This window comes from Hippocampus guttulatus, chromosome 1 (genome assembly GCF_054856545.1).
Source record: "Hippocampus guttulatus isolate MCC_2025c chromosome 1, RoL_Hgut_1.0, whole genome shotgun sequence".
In the NCBI taxonomy this organism is placed as follows: domain Eukaryota; kingdom Metazoa; phylum Chordata; class Actinopteri; order Syngnathiformes; family Syngnathidae; genus Hippocampus; species Hippocampus guttulatus.
In genome coordinates, this window is record NC_141261.1 from 30,180,971 (window position 1) to 30,202,618 (window position 21,648).

The following is a 21,648-nucleotide window of genomic DNA, read 5'->3' on the forward strand; positions in this document are numbered from 1 at the left end:
TTAGGAAAGCCAGGTGTGCGTGCGTTCGTGTGATTTATGCCTGGCCGTTCTTACATGGCTTTGTGTATTAAGAATGTAAAAACCAATCCATTATGATTATTATCAGAAGCAATATGAGTGATGAGGTCACTATCAGAGGAGTTATTTAAGGACGGGGTGACCACAATTATGGCGGCGCTGGTGAGAGGTGGTGCTGATCTTGATGGCGGTGGAAGAAGATGTGGTGGTCTTATTGGAGGAGAAGGAAGAGAATGGAGCAGGAAGCAGCAATAACTAGACCAGTAGAGATGTGTGTCAGGCTTCTGCACTGTAGACAGTTGCACTGTGCATATTACTTTTTATGTCACAAAATTGATGTGACCTAAAATCATTGTCACTGCTTATTGGTTAATATTCGGGCTTTCGCCACGTGGCAGTTGGAACAAAAAAACGTTCGGCCTTGAGTTGAGCACCAGGAGCCTCTCTATCTCAAACTCTTGGGCCAAATTTCAGGCCCTGTACGTCCTTGTATAGGCCTACATTAAAATGATAAGCAAAACAAGAGCTGTATCAAGAATTTGTCCCGTGACAACATTTTCATCAATTAACCTGAGAGGCATTAGTTACATATATACATACACAAGATATTTTGACTTTGTTGATTTACTTTGCTCCGGGCCCCTCGACCACAGTCAGCTGTGGTAGGCTCCAGCAGCACCCAAATGAGAGCAAGCGGTAAAATAAATGGATGGATGGAGGCTGTACCTAAGGATGTGACTGGTGAATGTAGTTGAAATCGATGAGGAAAAAAGCCATTTCAACAGATAGAACAAGGAAACACAATGATGATGATTTTAATAGAAAAAGAAATATCTTCAAACAGCATGCTACTGTGTCTGGAAGAAATGTGACAGTGACGAGTGAGCTGAGGCACAGGCATTTGCAGAACAATTGTTTGAACCTCTGAAGCGAGTATTAACTCCAATGCTTGATGTCACATTCTGGCATGCGCAGCCAAAAATATCTTGATGCTTCCCATTACTATGGTTTCTTTTGGCAGAAAAGTTTAAATGACAAAAATAGGGTCAGTCTAAACCAGAGGTCACCAACCTTTTTTGAAAAGGAGAGCTACTTCTTGTCTACAGATGAGCACAAAGGGCCAAAAGTTTAGGTGTCAAAATTAATCGAATACTCGACAGTTAATCCATCATCAAATTAACTGACAACTATTTTGATCACTGATTAATCATTTAGAGACATTGTTGGGAGACATTGTAAAATTGTCAATTTCCTCTAATTTCAGCCTCACAAAAAATATATATATATATATATCCATCCATTTTCCGAACCTCTTGATCCTCACTAGTCGCGGGGGGTGCTGGAGCCTATCCCAGCCGTCTTCGGGCAGTAGGCGGGGGACACCCTGAATCAGTTGCCAGCCAATCGCAGGGCACACAGAGACGAACAACCATCCACGCCCACACTCACACCTAGGGACAATTTAGAGCGTCCAATCAGCCTGCCATGCATGTTTTTGGAATGTGGGAGGAAACCGGAGCACCCGGAGAAAACCCACGCAGGCCCGGGGAGAACATGCAAACTCCACACAGGGAGGCCGGAGCTGGAATCGAACCCGGTACCTCTGCACTGTGAAGCCGACGTGCTAACCACTGGACTACCGGGCCGCCCTATATATATATATATATATATATATATATATATATATAAAAATATCCTCCATGAAAGCAGACGGATTATCTTTTGGGGGTCGGGGGTGCTCAGAATAAGACATTTGGAAACATCTGTTATTACTTTGGAAAACAATGGTCAACATGTTTCCCTGTTATCTGACATATTACGGACCAAACCAGAAAAAGCAATCATTATCAATTTATGAAAACATTGGCTCCAGCACGCCTGCATATATATATCAGCATGTATTGTATTGTGTGTGTATATAAATTTTAAAAAAATCCTTGTCTCACCCCCCCTCGGGTGGTGTCCGTCCCTCATTCAGCTCGGGTCCTCTACCAGAGGCCAGGAAGCTTGAGGGTTCTGCGCAGTATCCTTGCTGTTCCCAGCACTGCACATTTGTGGACTGAGATGTCCGATGTTGTTCCCCGGATCTGTTGCAACCACTCATCTAGTTTGGGGGTCACTGCCTCGAGTGCTCCGACCACCACAGGCACGACTGTCACCTTTACCTTCCAGGCTCTCTCCAGCTCCTCTCTGAGCCCTTGGTATTTCTCGAGTTTCTCATGTTCCTTCTTTCTGATGTTTCCATGATTTGGGACCGCTACATCCACTACAACGGCTTTCCTCTGCCCTTTATCTATGATCACGATATCTGGTTGGTTCGCCATTACCATCTTGTCAGTCTGGATCTGGAAGTCCCACAGGATCTTCGCTCTGTCATTCTCCACCACCTTCGGAGGTGTTTCCCATTTTGACCTTGGGGTTTCCAGTCCATACTCCGCACAGATGTTTCGGTAGACTATGCCAGCCACCTGGTTATGGCGTTCCATGTAGGCTTTCCCTGCCAGCATCTTACACCCTGCAGTAATGTGTTGGATCGTCTCAGGTGCCTCTTTGCACAACCTACACCTTGGGTCTTGTCTGGTGTGGTATATCTGGGCCTCAATGGCTCTGGTGCTCAGGGCCTGTTCCTGAGCAGCCAGGATGAGTGCCTCTGTGCTGTCCTTCAGGCCAGCCCTCTCTAGCCATTGATAGGACTTCTTGAGATCGGCCACTTCAGTTATGGTCCGGTGGTACATCCCGTGTAGGGGCTTGTCCTCCCATGATGGTCCCTCTTCCAGCGCCTCATCTTCTGTTCCCCATTCTCTGAGACATTCTCTGAGTACGTCATCCGTTGGAGCCTTCTCCTTGATGTATTCATGGAGCTTGGATGTTTCATCCTGGACAGTGGCTCTCACACTCACTAGTCCCCGGCCTCCTTCCTTTCGGCTTGCGTACAGTCTCAGGGTGCTGGATTTGGGATGGAACCCTCCGTGCATGGTTAGGAGCTTTCGGGTCTTAACGTCCGTGGTCTGAATCTCTTCCTTTGGCCACCTTATTATTCCTGCAGGGTATCTGATCACTGGCAGGGCATAGCTGTTTATTGCCCGGGTCTTATTCTTGCCATTGAGCTGGCTTCTTAGGACTTGCCTCACTCGCTGGAGGTATTTGGCCGTAGCCGCTTTCCTTGCTGCCAGTTCGAGGTTGCCATTGACTTGTGGTATACCGAGGTACTTGAAGCTGTCCTCAATGTCTGCTATTGTTCCTTCAGGGAGTGAGACCCCTTCAGTGCGGACTACCTTTCCTCTCTTAGTCATCATCCGACTACATTTCTCAAGCCCGAATGACATCCCGATGTCGCTGCTGTAGATCCTGGTTGTGTGGATCAGGGAGTCTATGTCCCTTTCGCTCTTAGCATACAGCTTTATGTCATCCATGTAGAGGAGGTGACTGATTGTAGCTCCATTTCTGTGGCGGTATCCATAGCTTGTCTTGGTGATTACTTGGCTTAGGGGGTTCAGTCCTATGCAGAACAGCAGTGGGGAGAGTGCATCACCTTGGTATATGCCACATTTGATGGACACTTGGGTAAGTGGCTTGCCATTGGCTTCAAGTGTGGTTTTCCACATCCTCACCGAGTTCGCAACGAATGCTCTTAGGGTCCTGTTCACCTTATACAACTCCAAGCATTCAGTGATCCATGTATGTGGCATCGAGTCATAGGCTTTCTTGTAATCAATCCAGGCTGTGCACAGGTTGGTACGTCGGGACCTGCAGTCTTGTGCGACTGTTCTGTCAACCAGGAGCTGATGTTTGGCTCCTCTGGTATCTCTACCAATGCCCTTCTGTGCTTTGCTCACGTATTGATCCATGTGTCCACTTATCTTAGCCGCAATGATGCCTGACATGAGCTTCCATGTTGTGGAGAGACAGGTTATTGGCCGATAGTTGGATGGGACTGCACCCTTTGAGGGATCCTTCATGATCAGGATCGTTCGCCCTTCGGTTAGCCATCCTGGGTGAGTCCCATCCCTCAGCAGCTGGTTCATTTGTGCTGCTAGGCGCTCATGGAATGCTGTGAGTTTCTTTAGCCAGTAGGTGTGGACCATGTCCGGGCCTGGTGCTGTCCAGTTCTTCATATCTGAGACTCTTTCCTGTATGTCTGCCACTGTTATGGTAACTGGCTTCTGTTCAGGGAGGTTGCTGTGCTCCTCTCTCAGGGTCACCAGCCATTGTGCACTGCTGTTATGTGCAACCTCCTTCTCCCATATGCCTTTCCAGTACCTTTCAGTTCCCAGTCTTGGTGGTTCAGCTCTGTTGTTAGGACCCTGCCACTGAGCGTACACTTTTGCAGGTTGTGTTGCGAATAGCCTGTTTATTCGTCTGGCCTCATTCTCTTTCGTGTACCGCTTTAGGCGGCTGGACAAGGCTTGGAGCCTTTGTTTGGCAGTTTCGAGTGCTTCAGGTATGGTCATCTGGATGTACCTCTCGGGTATCGGCCTTTTCATCACACTTCTCTGGGCCTCCGTCAATTGACTCACATCTTTCCGAGCCGCCTTGATCTTAGCCTCCAGCCGTCTTCTCCATGGTGGGTAACGTATCTCATGGCTTCCATGGTTGCTCTTATAGCCAAGCATCTCAAGGATCACTGATGCTGAAGCGTATATCAGCTCATTGGTTTCCGTGATCGTTACGGTAGGGATCGCTCTCAGTGCTGCATTCACACTTTCCATGAGACTTTCAGGTGGTACTTCACATAGCCGTTGTAATCGGTTTCTAGGTTGCCCAGCTTTCATTCTCGCCTTGATCTTAGCTTTCAGGTCAGTTGCTGCCTCGCTCAGCATTTCATTCATTGGGGCTGGCCTCCCAATCTCATCATCTGCATTCATTGGGGCTTGCCTCCCAATCTATGACCTCCTCCTCTGATTTGGCAGCCTGGGGCCCTTCACCATGGAACCTGCGTTGTACCTCATCAATCTCAAGTTGTGACAGCAGTTGCCGTTTGTGGATGTTGGAACACTGAGTTACTAGTTGTTTCGTGGTCAACCGTGACTGTGGGTTTCAAAGTAACCATTCAGCCCACATTCTCTGCATGTAACCCCTCTGACTAGGGTTGCTTGAGTAGTATCATTCCAACAGAGCCATGTTATCGCATCTCGCCCATCTCCGCTTTGTTCCAGTAGCCCATTTTTCATCAAGGTGCTCTGGTTCCCCAGCACCTGACACAGACCTTGTTTGGCCGGGCGATGTCTGAGCCGGCATGTCATTCATTTTATTGTCTCTCATCATTGTATGAGGTAGGCATTAGCGTGAAGGATCTTGCCCAAGGACCCACACTGCATGGTGTTATGTGCTCATTTTTTGCCCCAAGCGGGATTCGAACCACCGTCTCCCGTATGCCAAACCGATGCCTATATATATATATATATATATATATATATATATATGTATATATATATAGGCGGCTGGAGGGCCGCTGTCCTGCCTGTTTTCCAGCTCTCCCATCTGTAACACACCTGATTCAAATGATCAGCTCATCAACCAGCTCTGGAGCAGCATTAGAACAATCCTGATGATGTGAATCAGTTGTGTTTCTCCTGGGAGAGCTGGAAAACAGGCAGGACAGCGGCCCTCCAGGAGCGACTTTGGACACCCCTGAGCTAAGCTGAGAAGAACAAAGACTGCCATGGTGCCTCTTTTTTGTTTTTCATGCAGATCATTAGCCACAGTCATCTCTGTGGAATATTTATACCTCGTTTGCCAGATGTGACATCAAGTGATCCTTGTTCACTGTCTTTTTTGAGATGTTTGATGTGAGTCCAGCTCGAGCCGTCATAGCAATTACCGGGTTATTTTGAAATCCTACTTAACCATACGTCTGTCTCAAATAACAGGGTATTGAATGGCACTGTCCAGTGGCACTGAATGTGTCTGTGTCACTGACTGGCACTGCATGACTACATTCCCCATAATGCACTGGCTCTGGATTGTGTTGTGGCATCAGGAAGAGGATTTGGATGATGGTGAAGTTTTTCCATTTACCATCATCCCAAAACCCACTGCAATAAATTTCACAACCACAGTGGGTTAAAAAAGTAGGTCGTCTGGGCTCCTCAAAGTCATCATTTGATATTTGGAAAATGTGAGTGAGACTTTCCTCTCAGGTTGCCAGCTGAGATGGAAAAACAAAGCAGGAGAGATGTGCTCTCTAACTTTGCGCCCCCCCCCCCCCACTCAATTCAACCATAGAATACAATTAATGATATCCTCCAAATAATGATATCAACTCTTTGGCTACCAATGCTTTAAAGTGTGTCACCACTTGCCACACAAGATTTTTACATTATTCGCTTAGAAAAATGCTGCAGTGTTTTCAGGGTTTCCTGGAGGGCTGTGTTTTTTAGGATATTAATTAATAATGCACTTTTTGCACAATAACAAATCACCCCCGAAAAGAGCAATAAAAAGAAATGTGTGTGTGTGTGTGTGTGTGTGTGTGTGTGTGTGTGTGTGTGTGTGTGTGTGTGTGTGTGTGTGTGTGTGTGTGTGTGTGTGTGTGTGTGTTGATAAATTTCCTAGCGTGTTATTTCCCCACAGCGATCTGTCTACCAGATGCTTGGCCTGCTACTTGTGGCTTCTGCATACATTTTTCACATTTCTTTTCAGCTTCCTTGTTGAAATGCTAGTCTCATGAAACCTATCCAATGAGGCGACATATTTAACTGGCAGTACAAGGCATATGACAAATGATGGACTCTGGTAACATGCAAAAAAACTGGAAAGTGAACAAAGAAGTAGACGGAATGTAACAGATTTTCTATACTCACGTTTGACTTCTCAAACATCCTCTTAAGACTGTCAAGCGGGATGTCGAACTTTTCAATCCTCTTAGCAGCTTGCAGGTCCTCTTTGAGTACCAGATCTTCTGATGTCTCTACCTGCAGCCCGTGGTGGCCTTGGGAGTGGATGTCTGAGGACACCGGGCTCTCTACCCCCTCTCTATTTCCTGATTGAGTTTCCATTGTCGTCAGGAAACCGTATCCCCCACTTTCCCTTTCCCTTCAGAAGAGGAAGTGTTTCGTGTGGGTGAGAAGATGAAGCACAGAGAGAAGGTGAATGAAAGATTGTTGCAGGGTTCCTCTTTGTGCGAGGAGCTCCACACGTTAAGCAGGCTGGAAGGAGGAGGAGAAAGGGAAAGTATGCCAATGTTTTTTTTCCCTCCTTCATATTCCCTGTAATTACACACACAGAGGGAAAAAGAATGAGGCTGCCAGAGCAAAGAATGGAGCAGAGAAGCCGTTCAATACGATTAATCTTTTAATCATCGTGGCGGCCCTGGTCTTGACTTGTCCACCACGCCGCTTGCGCCAGGTTGGCAAAGGAGCAGGAAGGAGAACATCCCTGATCAGCTCGCCCTCCTGGTGGCGTGCCGCATGTCTGAACCAACAGAGTCGGCGTTGCAGGAGAATCACTGGTAAAGGATGAAGGTGCAGGCAGCGGCGGAGATCAGCAGTAGGGACCCGGTCCGAACGGCGGCGGCGGAGGCAATTGTCGAAGTTTTCCAGCTTGCGTTGGTTGACCACGCTCAAAGGCCAAGTCTCACAGCCATAAAGGAGGATGGTCCACACGATCACTTGACTTCACAGTGCAGAGTTCAATTCCAGCTCCGGCCTTCCTGTGTGGAGTTTGCATGTTCTCCCCATGCTTGCGTGGGTTTTCTCCGGGTCCTCCGGTTTCCTCCCACATTCCGAAAACATGCATGGCAGGCTATTTGAACACTCAAAATTGTCCCGCGGTGTGAATGTGGACGTGAATGGTTGCTTGCTTCTGTGTGCCCTGCGATTGGCTGGCAACCGGTTCAGAGTGTCCCTCGCCTACTGCCCGAAGACAGTTGGGATAAGCTCCAGCATATATATATATATACGGAAACCAATGAGCTGATATACGCTTCAGCATCAGTGATCCTTGAGATGCTTGGCTATAAGAGCAACCATGGAAGCCATGAGATACGTTACCCACCATGGAGAAGACGGCTGGAGGCTAAGATCAAGGCGGCTCGGAAAGATGTGAGTCAATTGACGGAGGCCCAGAGAGGTGTGATAAAGAGGCCGATACCCGAGAGGTACATCCAGATGACCATACCTGAAGCACTCGAAACTGCCAAACAAAGGCTCCAAGCCTTGTCCAGCCGCCTAAAGCGGTACACGAAAGAGAATGAGGCCAGACGAATAAACAGGCTATTCGCAACACAACCTGCAAAAGTGTACGCTCAGTGGCAGGGTCCTAACAACAGAGCTGAACCACCAAGACTGGGAACTGAAAGGTACTGGAAAGGCATTTGGGAGAAGGAGGTTGCACATAACAGCAGTGCACAATGGCTGGTGACCCTGAGAGAGGAGCACAGCAACCTCCCTGAACAGAAGCCAGTTACCATAACAGTGGCAGACATACAGGAAAGAGTCTCAGATATGAAGAACTGGACAGCACCAGGCCCGGACATGGTCCACACCTACTGGCTAAAGAAACTCACAGCATTCCATGAGCGCCTAGCAGCACAAATGAACCAGCTGCTGAGGGATGGGACTCACCCAGGATGGCTAACCGAAGGGCGAACGATCCTGATCATGAAGGATCCCTCAAAGGGTGCAGTCCCATCCAACTATCGGCCAATAACCTGTCTCTCCACAACATGGAAGCTCATGTCAGGCATCATTGCGGCTAAGATAAGTGGACACATGGATCAATACGTGAGCAAAGCACAGAAGGGCATTGGTAGAGATACCAGAGGAGCCAAACATCAGCTCCTGGTTGACAGAACAGTCGCACAAGACTGCAGGTCCCGACGTACCAACCTGTGCACAGCCTGGATTGATTACAAGAAAGCCTATGACTCGATGCCACATACATGGATCACTGAATGCTTGGAGTTGTATAAGGTGAACAGGACCCTAAGAGCATTCGTTGCGAACTCGGTGAGGATGTGGAAAACCACACTTGAAGCCAATGGCAAGCCACTTACCCAAGTGTCCATCAAATGTGGCATATACCAAGGTGATGCACTCTCCCCACTGCTGTTCTGCATAGGACTGAACCCCCTAAGCCAAGTAATCACCAAGACAGGCTATGGATACCGCCTCAGAAATGGAGCTACAATCAGTCACCTCCTCTACATGGATGACTTAAAGCTGTATGCTAAGAGCGAAAGGGACATAGACTCCCTGATCCACACAACCAGGATCTACAGCAGCGACATCGGGATGTCATTCGGGCTTGAGAAATGTAGTCGGATGGTGACTAAGAGAGGAAAGGTAGTCCGCACTGAAGGGGTCTCACTCCCTGAAGGAACAATAGCAGACATTGAGGACAGCTTCAAGTACCTCGGTATACCACAAGTCAATGGCAACCTCGAACTGGCAGCAAGGAAAGCGGCTACGGCCAAATACCTCCAGCGAGTGAGGCAAGTCCTAAGAAGCCAGCTCAATGGCAAGAATAAGACCCGGGCAATAAACAGCTATGCCCTGCCAGTGATCAGATACCCTGCAGGAATAATAAGGTGGCCAAAGGAAGAGATTCAGACCACGGACGTTAAGACCCGAAAGCTCCTAACCATGCACGGAGGGTTCCATCCCAAATCCAGCACCCTGAGACTGTACGCAAGCCGAAAGGAAGGAGGCCGGGGACTAGTGAGTGTGAGAGCCACTGTCCAGGATGAAACATCCAAGCTCCATGAATACATCAAGGAGAAGGCTCCAACGGATGACGTACTCAGAGAATGTCTCAGAGAATGGGGAACAGAAGATGAGGCGCTGGAAGAGGGACCATCATGGGAGGACAAGCCCCTACACGGGATGTACCACCGGACCATAACTGAAGTGGCCGATCTCAAGAAGTCCTATCAATGGCTAGAGAGGGCTGGCCTGAAGGACAGCACAGAGGCACTCATCCTGGCTGCTCAGGAACAGGCCCTGAGCACCAGAGCCATTGAGGCCCAGATATACCACACCAGACAAGACCCAAGGTGTAGGTTGTGCAAAGAGGCACCTGAGACGATCCAACACATTACTGCAGGGTGTAAGATGCTGGCAGGGAAAGCCTACATGGAACGCCATAACCAGGTGGCTGGCATAGTCTACCGAAACATCTGTGCGGAGTATGGACTGGAAACCCCAAGGTCAAAATGGGAAACACCTCCGAAGGTGGTGGAGAATGACAGAGCGAAGATCCTGTGGGACTTCCAGATCCAGACTGACAAGATGGTAATGGCGAACCAACCAGATATCGTGATCATAGATAAAGGGCAGAGGAAAGCCGTTGTAGTGGATGTAGCGGTCCCAAGTGATGGAAACATCAGAAAGAAGGAACACGAGAAACTCGAGAAATACCAAGGGCTCAGAGAGGAGCTGGAGAGAGCCTGGAAGGTAAAGGTGACAGTCGTGCCTGTGGTGGTCGGAGCACTCGGGGCAGTGAGCCCCAAACTAGATGAGTGGTTGCAACAGATCCCGGGAACAACATCGGACATCTCAGTCCAGAAATGTGCAGTGCTGGGAACAGCAAGGATACCGCGCAGAACCCTCAAGCTTCCTGGCCTCTGGTAGAGGACCAGAGCTGAATGAGGGACGGACACCACCCGAGGGGGGGTGAGACAAGGAATTTATATATATATAATATTATTATCTTTGTTTATTTATTTATCTATTTGTACTGGGTGTCCTCAAAGTCATATTGCACCCTGTTAGTTGGTTTTTCGCATTATAGCCTCCTGACTACCAGTAGTTCAAATTTGTCCTCTGTAGAGGACATTTGTGAACCTAAATATCTCCCACCCAGTGCATCCAATCGCATTAACTCCCTTTGTTACTCTAAAGAAGACTTTCAGTGCTTTCCAATGATACCAAATTTGTAGGGGTTAGAAAGAGTAAGAAAATGGCTTCCCTTAGTGCAAGCACTTTTTATGGGAAGAGGAAAAGTAATACTTTTTATCAAACACATTTTGTCTTGAAATGCTGTTGGCATTTTATTTATAAGACTCTTATGAACACGTTGAGCTGTTTTAAGTGTATTTGAGCATAGTATTCAAGTGTTTGAAAAATGTAGTGGAATTTCAAAAATTTCTTTTGGAGTAGTCCAATTACTTCACATAGATTGGGGAATTTCAAAATAAATGTGATTGGACAACATTTTTTTTTCCTGGTAGTCAGGAGGATAGGCTAAAAGCCTACAGCTCCCATGATGCCATACTCAGGAAGTGCAATCTCTCTTGGCAGGAATTTCAAAAAACAAGGAGTCTGCAGATCTGAAAGAGATAAACATCCATCCATCCATTCTCTGAACCGCTTGATCCTCACTAGGGTCGCGGGGGGTGCTGGAGCCTATCCCAGCCGTCTTCGGCTGCCCCTACGAGATAAACAATATTCATATATTTCATATTTTTGGTGAATTAGAATAAAATTCTGAACACATTATGTTAAATGGGTTTCATTAAATTAATATTCGAAAAAGAAAAAACATGCAGGAATGACAGACACATGAGGTTTTATTTAAAATTTATAACAGTAAGTATTGTTAAATATAACATAATTAACTGTTGAGTTTGCAGCTTCAATATCCATATTTTTGGATTAATTCACAGTCACAGTAGTAACACACCACTTCAGAAGCAGCAGTTTGCTCCCTTTTATTTTTGTCAGTCTTCCAGCTCTTCTTTGCACATTACAATGTAAAGCATTTCAACTAAGAAAAAGTGTCCGCACATACATGAGAAAATATTATGATAGTGAGGTAACATTCACGACATTGCAGTAAACTGAATATTTGGTAACCAAGTTGCAGTACATACTAATAACAGGATTGAACTCTCTCACAGGTCGTGTCTGAACAATCCACCCAAAATCCAAATTATTTCAATGCGTAGTTTCTATCAATAAAAGTTTTTGAACATTATACATGTCATTTACCCGATATAATAATGATATAAAAATGCAACAAATTCAAGATTTGTTGAATTTTACAAGATTTGTATATTTCTTAATTAATGTGAGAGCATTGAAAAGTTACCAAGAGAAGGGTTGAATGACCCATTTTCATGAAATGTATTTTATGCCACAGGCTAAAATTCAGAGAGCTTTCCTTTAATACAGTATTTCATATCTTCACAGGCTCAGCAGGGTAAAAATGATGTTGAATGCCATTGCCAGATTCTATTACATAAGGGAGGATTCACTTTTGTTTTGAATCCTCTTAGTTCATGACTTTTTTCAGTGTGCTGGGGTACAGTTGACTCTGAGGTTTTCTCTCCAGTTTTCTTTAAACACAATTGCCATCTGCTCCCCTAACCAGCCAACATCTGCTCCATATGGAAAAGTAGATGCCTATTAGTCTTTACGTCCAAGGCCACGTCAGGCTTATTGTGCCGTGGGAGCAGTAACTTGCAATTAAAAGTGGAGGACTTTGAGGGAGGTGCTAATTAGACTATTTAAAGACAAACTGAAACTCACACACAATGAACCCCATTTGATTTTAGGGGCCAATTATTCACAGGCCAATGCTGCCCTCTGCTGCTTATAGCTCAACTTATGTACAGTATTGTATATTGTACAGTCTTTTAATGTTCCAACGTTCAGCTGTAGTACTATATTTATTCATTCATTCATTTTCCGAACCGCTTTTATCCTCACTAGGGTTGCGGGGGGTGCTGGAGCCTATCCCAGCTGTCTTCGGGCAGTAGGCGGGGGACACCCTGAACTGGTTGCCAGCCAATCGCAGGGCACACAGTGACGAACAACCATCCGCGCTCACACTCACACCTAGGGACAAATTTGAGCGTTCAAACAGCCTGCCATGCATGTCTTCTGAATGTGGGAGGAAACCGGAGTACCCGGAGAAAACCTATATTTATAAGAGGTGAAATAGAAGAAGCGCGTTCGATTTAATATATAGATTGTGAAATGTGAATTACATCACACTTTCTTGTCAAACTTTGAATCTGAGTTAGGATGCCGGGAGAAGAATCAGGACTAGTATGTTATTCAATTGTGAATTCGGTTTCATGACTTTTATTCATTCAAATTGATAAAAAGAAATTACTTTAAGTGTTTTTTTAATTTGTGAAAGACAAAACAATCTGCTATTCACTGTGAATTCTCCTTATTCGTTGCATCTTAATACCTTCTCCACTGGGCAACGGTACAACATCAAAAAGGGATTTTAGCATGGAGGCTTTGGCAAATATTGAAGGCCACATCGGCACCGTAAAGCAGTTAAAAATGTCGTAAACATTAAAAGTACGAATGTATGTTTTGACGCTCAACTGCCAATTATCATCGTATAATAAATACATTACACAATTAACAAACGTACTTCTGCGAGACAACACAAAAGCATAACACTGCCAGTGTAAATTTACAAATAAACTAATTACTCTCCGTAATTAATTTCCGGTTTGTTAACAAAATAAGAGGCCACTGTATATACACGAAGGGGTTCCGATATATTCATATAAACAACACACACACACACACATTCATTCATTCATTCATCTTCTGAACCGCTATATCCTCATATATATATAAAATATATATATACTGTATATATATATATATATATATATATATATATATATAATATATATATTATATATATATTGAACAGTATTAATAACAATGGTCTTCAGATGGGCGACTGCACACATTAAATGTTGCCCTTTTTGTGATTAAATTCCAATTTGGGATGCCTTGGAAACCCACTCTCTTGTTCTGAAAAAACCTGAACGTCACCATCGAACAGAAGGCTCCACTCCGTTCCACTCATCGCGTCGTTTTTGTCAACTTGACGTGATCTGCTCCGGCAAAGAGAGTGGTTTTCGCTACCCAGGTGTCTCCGGATTCTCTTCGGCGAAACCAAAACAAACAGGTACCGCCATTCTCGGTCGTCGTGGTTTGACAGGTTCGGTAAGACGAGCAGTTTCTGTCACATGACAGGGGGAATGTTAACAGCTGGAAATGGGCGTTTTGACAGCTAGCTTGATGTTAGCTTGAGCAGGTAATGTCGTCTAACGCCTTATTTTTTGCCCGAAAATGTCTGAAGGTGTTATGTAGCTGTTACAACAGGACTGTTGAGGCCGATTGTAGCTTGCTTATGGAGCACACACGAGAAATAGACATGTTTCATGTGTGCGTGTTGACCGGGTACAGTAGTCAGACTGTTTCTGCTTGGATATCGTAGGGCAGCTCAAAGTGCATCGAGAGTGACAAATTTCGTTGCGTTTATTTGTACGGTAACGATTGAATAAATCTGAGGTGTGTGGTCATCATTATTCTGGATACTAACTGTCTCCTCCTTCTCCAGAGAAGACGAAGGAATTTTAATCCCCAGCAGCCATCAGCAATTCCTTCTTGGACGTTTTTCCGTGGATTTCTCTGGTTTTCTGTGATGTAATGCCAGCGTGGGACGATCATGATTGCCCAGCAACCGAGGTTGACTTGACGACAATGAAGCTCCCACGGAAGTGACCTCTGTGGAGCTTTGCAGCCCAACGGGCACTCAGTGGCGTAATGGCATCTAGCGAGAGACTGTACGAGGTTTGGATGCTTTACTGCACCAAGGTGAGATGCGATCCCATCGCTCCGTTCTTACACTTGTGTCTGACGTATCTGACAGCTCATTAGTGCGTGTTTGCAATGAACCAGGCTGTGTAAATAGTGCCAACAATACTTGCTCAGTCTGACATAAGCAAGTGTGTGTGTGTGTGTGTGTGTGTGTGTGTGTGTGTGTGTGTGTGTGTGTGTGTGTGTGTGTGTAACAATAGAAGGTCATGTCAGTTTGTCTGATAATTGCTCATCATCATATGGGCATTGTGTGCAATTTGTACTGTGGAGATGAATGAGCTGACTCTCAAACTGAGCCGGCACACTTGAGTCAGCTGTTGGCCAAATTTAATTCACCTGCCTATAAAGCCTGAGCATTTCCAGGCGTCCAATCAAAACAGCCTGCCTGAGCTGCTCCTCATGTGAGTCTGGCTGCAACAACACACTGCCCACACTAATCCCTGACAATAACACACAGAGTTCGGCAACCTCCTCCCTTGAGAGTATTTTCGTCATGAAAATAAAGCTGTTTGTGGAAGTAAAGCTTGTTTGATCACGTGATCTTGAATGCATGTCATCTCAGCCAATGGTGTGTGGTTGCACAGTCAGTCAAGTATAAACTTTGATCAGAGTGTGTTGTGGCATTGAATCAGCATCATGCTGTCTGGAAGGATGTCCGTTTTTATATGGTTTTGTTCTGGCCATGAGCCAGAATGATTCTTGGCAGATTCTCCTTGCATTAGGAAAATTAGATCAGGAGTTTCCATGCATGCCATGCATTCCAAAAACATGCATGGCAGGTTAATGGATCACTCTAAATTGTCCCGAGGTGTGAGTGTGAGTGCGGTTGGTTGTTCGTCTGTGTGTGCCCTGCGATTGGCTGGCAACCAGTTCCGGGTGTCAGGGTGTCCCCCGCTACTGTCCGAAGACGGCTGGGATAGGCTCCAGCAACCCCCACGACCCTTGTGAGGATAAAGCGGAAAGGAATATGGATGTGTGTGTGTGTGTGTGTGTGTGTGTGTGTGTGTGTGTGTGTGTGTGTGTGTGTGTGTGTGTGTGTGTGAGTATAAAATGTGCAATACAGTACGACCATTATCCAGAACAGGGTCGTGGGGGTGCTGGAGCCAAAACCAGGTAACTTCGGGCAAAAGGCAGACTACACCCTGAACTGGTCGCCAGTCAGTTGCAGGGCACATACCGAGACGCGCAACCATTCACACCTACATCTACACCATCAGTGAGGGGGAATCAACCCCATTCTGCCCGCTCTCAAGTCAGGCGAGAGTACAACAACACCATCAGCGACTCTGCTACAATCATATATCGCATCATTTTTTATTGCGCTGAGGGGGTGAGCGCAGTGTACAGTTGTTCATGTACGCAGCTTGCAGAGAGCATTGCTCAAAGGCACAAATTCTTTTGAATCTGTGAAAAACGAGTTCAATTGCAACTTTTTCATCTCATTGTGTGTACTCCATCCATGCTGTCACTACACTGCCCGGAAGAGGCTAATACGTCAAGGAGGAGTTGGTATTTGCTTTTTCACATTGTCCATTCAAGTAATAGAGTTGAGTTGTCAAGGATTCGAGGAAGTTTACTTTCCTCAAAAACCAAGGATACAAAGATCCAAGGAATTTTTTGTAGTACCAACACACATTTCCACATGACATGGCAATAAAATACAATCCCCGAGGTCCCAGGTTAGTCCAGTGACTCCCAAGACTTGAAAATAACATAAGATAAAAGAAATATGACATACGGGTAATGCTTATTATGGATGGGAATCAATAAGATTTTATCAATATTACTATTAAAATCTCAAATGAAACATTTTTATGTCACAAGTAAAGTAATTAAAGAAAATACATTCAATAAAGCATGAAAAAAATATTTCAATTTTGTAAATCGGACAAAGTAACTGTTTTCCTGACATGAGATCCTGGCGCGTGACAAACCCAGAAGTGTGACATCATTTCAAGGACAACAATAGCAGGGATCATCATGGAAAGTGTACATATTCACCGAACCCTTCATTAGTGAAAAATAAAAATGTTTTTTTTCAATTTTTTAATTTTTTTTTTACAAATTCAAGACATTAAAAAACACATTTATTAAAAACAAGGGAAAACTAAATCAAATTCAAGACATATGTAGAAGTTTTTTTAATTGTGCGCAAAATGAACCAGCCAGTGATGGCCAAGCAGGCGTGTCAAAACTAATTGACATGTTGAGGTTGGTGTACCTTAACCTCCAGGGCAGGCTCCGTCGAACCCCTGAGACCGAATCACCGAACCCCTAGGTTTCGATCGAACCCAGGCTAAGAACCACTGAGTTAGAGGAAAAGAAGTTTGTTGGTAAGATGTACTGTATGTTGGACCATATATGTACGAGTCAGATGCGAAAATTATTGTGCCTGAACGGCCAGACATGGAATGGAGATGAGTTAGCGCAACCAAAATAACTTAAAGCATTAAGTTTTTCATTTGGAGCAGGGGTTATGTTGAAAATTTTAAGCTTACACTGAAATGTATCACAAGCTGATTGTTGAGTATCATCGAATGCTAGCTAATGTATACTATTTTTGGATGATATCTTCACTAGTTGCAACTTACCTGCAAAAAAATATCAGCGTGGTAAGCCTTGAGATGCCGCCTGAGATTCGTAGTATTCTTTCCACCAGGTTTGTGGAAACATTTACCATTACCTCCATCTACAATGCATTGTATTGTTCTTTGCTGGGTTGTACAGAAAATGTCTCCGTATATTGTTTGCGACTACCAAGACCTTTTGTTGACACTGCCACCATGGTCCATCAATGGAAAGTGTGTCTGTGTGTGTGACTATTGACCGCAGACGTGTTGTGTTGTGCCACTATTTTGCGTGTGCCATGCGTCCAGGTGGTGGGCATGACCAAAAAAAAAAAAAAAGGATCGCTTCCAGCAGCATTGCTGATATTTTCTGATAGATTATGTGCACAATAGAAAGAAATGTCATGCATTTTGAAAATCTGACAGACCACACACTATTTCGTCCAGTCTCGTCTCATCACTGAAAACTCACACACGTCACGACACATACGTCACGTCATGTTTTAGTCATCACAGAGCCACGTTTAGCTTGTCAACCTCTTGTTATTGTCATGAAAAAAGGGGCGTTAACAAAATAATTTTCGTCTTCGTTGACAAAAACAACGCTTGTTAAAGAATCAACTTTTCAATGTTGATGTACTCAATTAATAATTGTTTCATTACTCGCGATTTCAAGCCCCATCAAAATAACTGATTATTATTTGTTCCAAAAGTGTTCAGTCCTACACAATAGCTTGAAAATATTTCTAATATCACAAGCAAACGTCAGTTGGATCCAGCGTCACAGCTTATTGACGTCATCTCGTCAATGTTTGCTATATGCTGCAGTGGTCTTCTCAAAGCACTGGAGTGCTGAGCGGACACAGTCGACAGTCCATTATATAATAAATAGACCTGTCAGTTTAGCGCGTTTTTATTGGCATTAATTTAAAAGAATTTTAACGGGATTACATTTTTTCTCGCGAGATTAACGCGGCACGCGTCACAGCGGATGTTACGTTCCTCTATAAATAAACCAGAAACAAAACAACAAGCGCGCTGCATAGGTCCACGCACATTTGTTTTGCCAGCCACGGCAGCGCGAGACACCGAAAACGGATACTTAAAGAGTTTATGAATGGAAAGCTTACTTTTAAAAAGTTGCCAGATTGTTCCACTGACAAGACCAAAGTTACCTGTATCATACAGGTATACAATGTATGCCACTGACGCGATTGTTACTTGTTTGGAACTATTTTGTGTGGAAGGTTACAGTGTTCCGTGTCCATATAAATAGAGTGGGTGTTCGTCTGACAGTGACGGTGAAGTTCAGTGGTGCATTGGTAGCGACCTAGCGAAAATAAAACGTCTCCAGTGTTGTCATCGAACCAAGTGTAGTCATCTGAAATGATGTCTACACAAAACCGTAGAGAGACTTCCGCGCAAGAAGGACCAACAGAATCAACATAGCCTGACTGCTGTGTTCAAAGCAAACTTGAGAAAAACGGAGTATGCAACCATGGTTTAAATCCACTATAGGCTGAGTACTAGTTTACCTTAGATGTGCACTTTATAATGTTATATTGCTCTGTTTTGATTCCATAAAAAGAGCTGTTCAAGCAGCTGTTGTGTGATAAAATATTTTTTTCACTGTTGTTGATGGACAGTAATATTGAGTGAAAGATTGTGTGAATAACTGCTCCAAGTAAAAAATGTTCATGTAAAATTGAAAATCGAAATTGTTATTTCAGTAAATATTTGCATTTTTCTGTCTCCTGCCCCCCATACAATGAAAAAAAAACCCTGTTGCGTTATACGAAATCTTTTTCTCTGCTTTTGCCTCGCGAAGAGATTCACTACAACGAAGTCTGATCCAACAGCGACCTCTACTGCTTTGTTCGGAAACGGCAATAGCAACCACCACGCTGGCTTACACAGCTGCGAGTTTCCTGAACGCAACATACTCATAGCTGCTCTGCCATTGGCTTACCGAGCATCATCCTGGCCTCCGATTGGCCAAGAGGGACCTCACTACCTATGTGTGTGGATACTGTAGCTACTGTAGATCCGTGGAAGATAGAGTGGAATGCATCCGATTAGCTGCTCAGAGTAAATTGCTTGTGGCTCGACGGACAGTCAAATAAACGGGCGTTTCCTGGAATGCTTTACTTGTTATCATGCTAAAAACCTTACGCTAACTGGAGCGCTAATTAGTGAGAAGGTGAGTTCCATCGCGCTAACTCTGGCCATCGAGGACTATGAACCGTCATGTGGCTGGCTTTAAAAGTTCATTGCATGACATCAGCTGATCAACACTGTCTTGGGTAGCGATCAAGGGGAGGTTGAGTTAGAGGCAGTGAGATGGTGGAAAGACAAGCCACCGGGTCCAGGAAGTATTTGTTATTGTTAGATTCAGACGCAGCATGAACATTGCATTGCTAAAATGGCTACAAAACGGACCTTTGGATGTCAAGCAGCTAAGACAAGAAGCGCTCTGATGCTGGAAGAGAGGGTAAAAGTGATCAAAATGAAAGACGGAGGAAGCAAAATAAAATACATTATTGAAGAAATTGATGTAAGTGAAAGTCAATGCTGATCATACATTTCGCAATTTCTTTCGCTTTTTTTCTTTCTACACTGACTATATGAAGTGTCAAATAAGTGTGTGCTCATACTTATCCACTATTGGAATAAAAATAAAGAGTACACATACGTTTGTGTGTGCGTGTGTGTTTACATCTGAGATCAAATTTGCTACAGTGAAAAACCCCTGTTGTGAAAAATTTCTTGCTGCAAACATGATTTCGTTGTATAGGAGTTTGTAGTATAGTACTGCCGTCATTGCAATTTTTGCCCCATGTTATGCACCCATCTTGGGTTAGGTACATAACATAAGAGGTCACCATGAGTGGAATATAAAACAACACAATCCGAACAATCATCAATTTACCAATAATCACCTTCACAAAAAATAGGCCAAAGTAAAAATGTATTAACAACAAATGCCATGTACAATGTATTTAACAACAATTTCACAGAAATGGGTCATAAGTAAACGGCAGCAAAAGCTGACACGCAAACTAAGGATTTACCCTAAAACTAACTACCGGTAATACAAAAACGAATAACTTGCTCCTAACTATGGTGGCACAAAAACTAAGGAAGCACAATTTATTCATCAAGAGTCACTGATGGACAAAATGTGCTCCACACTATCCAGAAAGGCCGGCAAGTTCTTCCCTTCTAATGAAGCTGCTACCGTCGGATACATATGGAAATTGACAACTCCAAACAGCGGTTGCTAAATGTTCAAGCTTAGCTTCAACAAATGGTTCAGAACAAACACACATGTATGGACTTGGTATCTGGCCGGCTTGAGATCAGCTCTGCTGATTTGTGAAAGCCACATTGTCCTTCTTTTCCTTCACAAATGTTTGTGTTCACCTGTATTGATGCAGCCAAACACTGACCAGTAATTCGGCATTTTTTTTACGTTGGCTCTTAAATTTATCTGTTAAAAGTTTCAAACACTTAAATAATCACAGAAACAAAACAGTGTGTCGACTTGTAATGTAAAAAGAAATCTTGTGGTTTGTCTTGTGTGACTACACACTATACCCCATGTATGCATGGCAGACAGTACGTCCCCCAAGCTACTTTCTTTTCCTCCACTGATTATCATGTCCCTCTTGTTTCTCATTTCCTTCTATGCTTTGGAGACTCCTGCAACAACACTTTTTGGGGAGTATGCCCCGTCCACCCGCCTCTATAAATGCCTCCTTACCCTCTGATGTCACGGACCACATCCTTCTTTGAAATCCACAGTGAAGTTTTTTTTTTTTAATAACCTTGTGGTTTCAGTGACTCCAGCCATGTCACCTCCACCAAAATTGGCTATCCACATAAGCAGGGCAACTGGCCGACCACGCCTGTCTGGAAGGATTGGAGCACTTGCTGTGAGCTTCAGCAATATAACTCCAGTTCTAAAATCAGGATATGATGTCATATAGCCTGATCTGCTCTACCCGATCAGAACATTCTTGCTGTCGCAATGAATGCACACTGTCATCAGACACACGCACGCACGCACACACACACACACACACACACACACACACACACACACACACACACAGTCTGGAGAAGAAGGCCAAGGGTAAAAGGGAGCCACACAGTGCAGGGTGTGTCCATGTGTGCCACAGTCCAAACCCTCAATGGACATCTGTGCTCCTAAACTGCTGCCTAAATTATGACACTGTAACCCACTAACACACACACACACACACACACACACACACTGCAGTCAGTTGTCTTTCACTTGAGGACTAATCTTCTCACTTGTCAAGGGCTGGAAAAGATTGAACACTTATCCAATCATTTCAGTGGCACCTCAGAGAGTACGCACTAATTTCCTTGATTAAGCCACATGCAACCTTTTTTTTTTTTTTTTGCCAACAGAAGATTATTTTGTCATCATTGTGGTTAGTTTATTTCTGTGTTTGTAT

General features: G+C 44.5%; 2 protein-coding genes across 9 annotated transcripts in view; one reads left to right on the forward strand and one right to left on the reverse strand.

The window, feature by feature from the left end:
- xirp2a (xin actin binding repeat containing 2a) overlaps window positions 1-7,146 on the reverse strand; it is a 78,363-nt gene extending 71,217 nt beyond the window's left edge. Inside the window, exon 1 of the mRNA XM_086125679.1 lies at window positions 6,822-7,146. Coding sequence (XP_085981805.1) covers window positions 6,822-7,016 — 195 coding nt within the window. The 5' untranslated portion in view covers window positions 7,017-7,146. The remainder of the gene's footprint in view (window positions 1-6,821) is intronic.
- nbeal1 (neurobeachin-like 1) overlaps window positions 1-21,648 on the forward strand; it is a 76,107-nt gene that overhangs the window by 23,219 nt on the left and 31,240 nt on the right. The window contains exons 1-2 of one of the 8 annotated variants that reach the window (XR_015102489.1): window positions 13,706-13,902; window positions 14,338-14,594. Coding sequence is in view for 7 of the 8 variants with exons in the window: in XM_086125719.1 (XP_085981845.1) it covers window positions 14,544-14,594 (51 nt within the window). In the remaining variant the exon portion in view is untranslated. Of the gene's footprint in view, window positions 1-13,705; window positions 14,032-14,337; window positions 14,595-21,648 lie in introns of those variants that run through there. The other 7 variants (XM_086125738.1, XM_086125711.1, XM_086125702.1 and 4 more) reach the window with 7 other exon arrangements.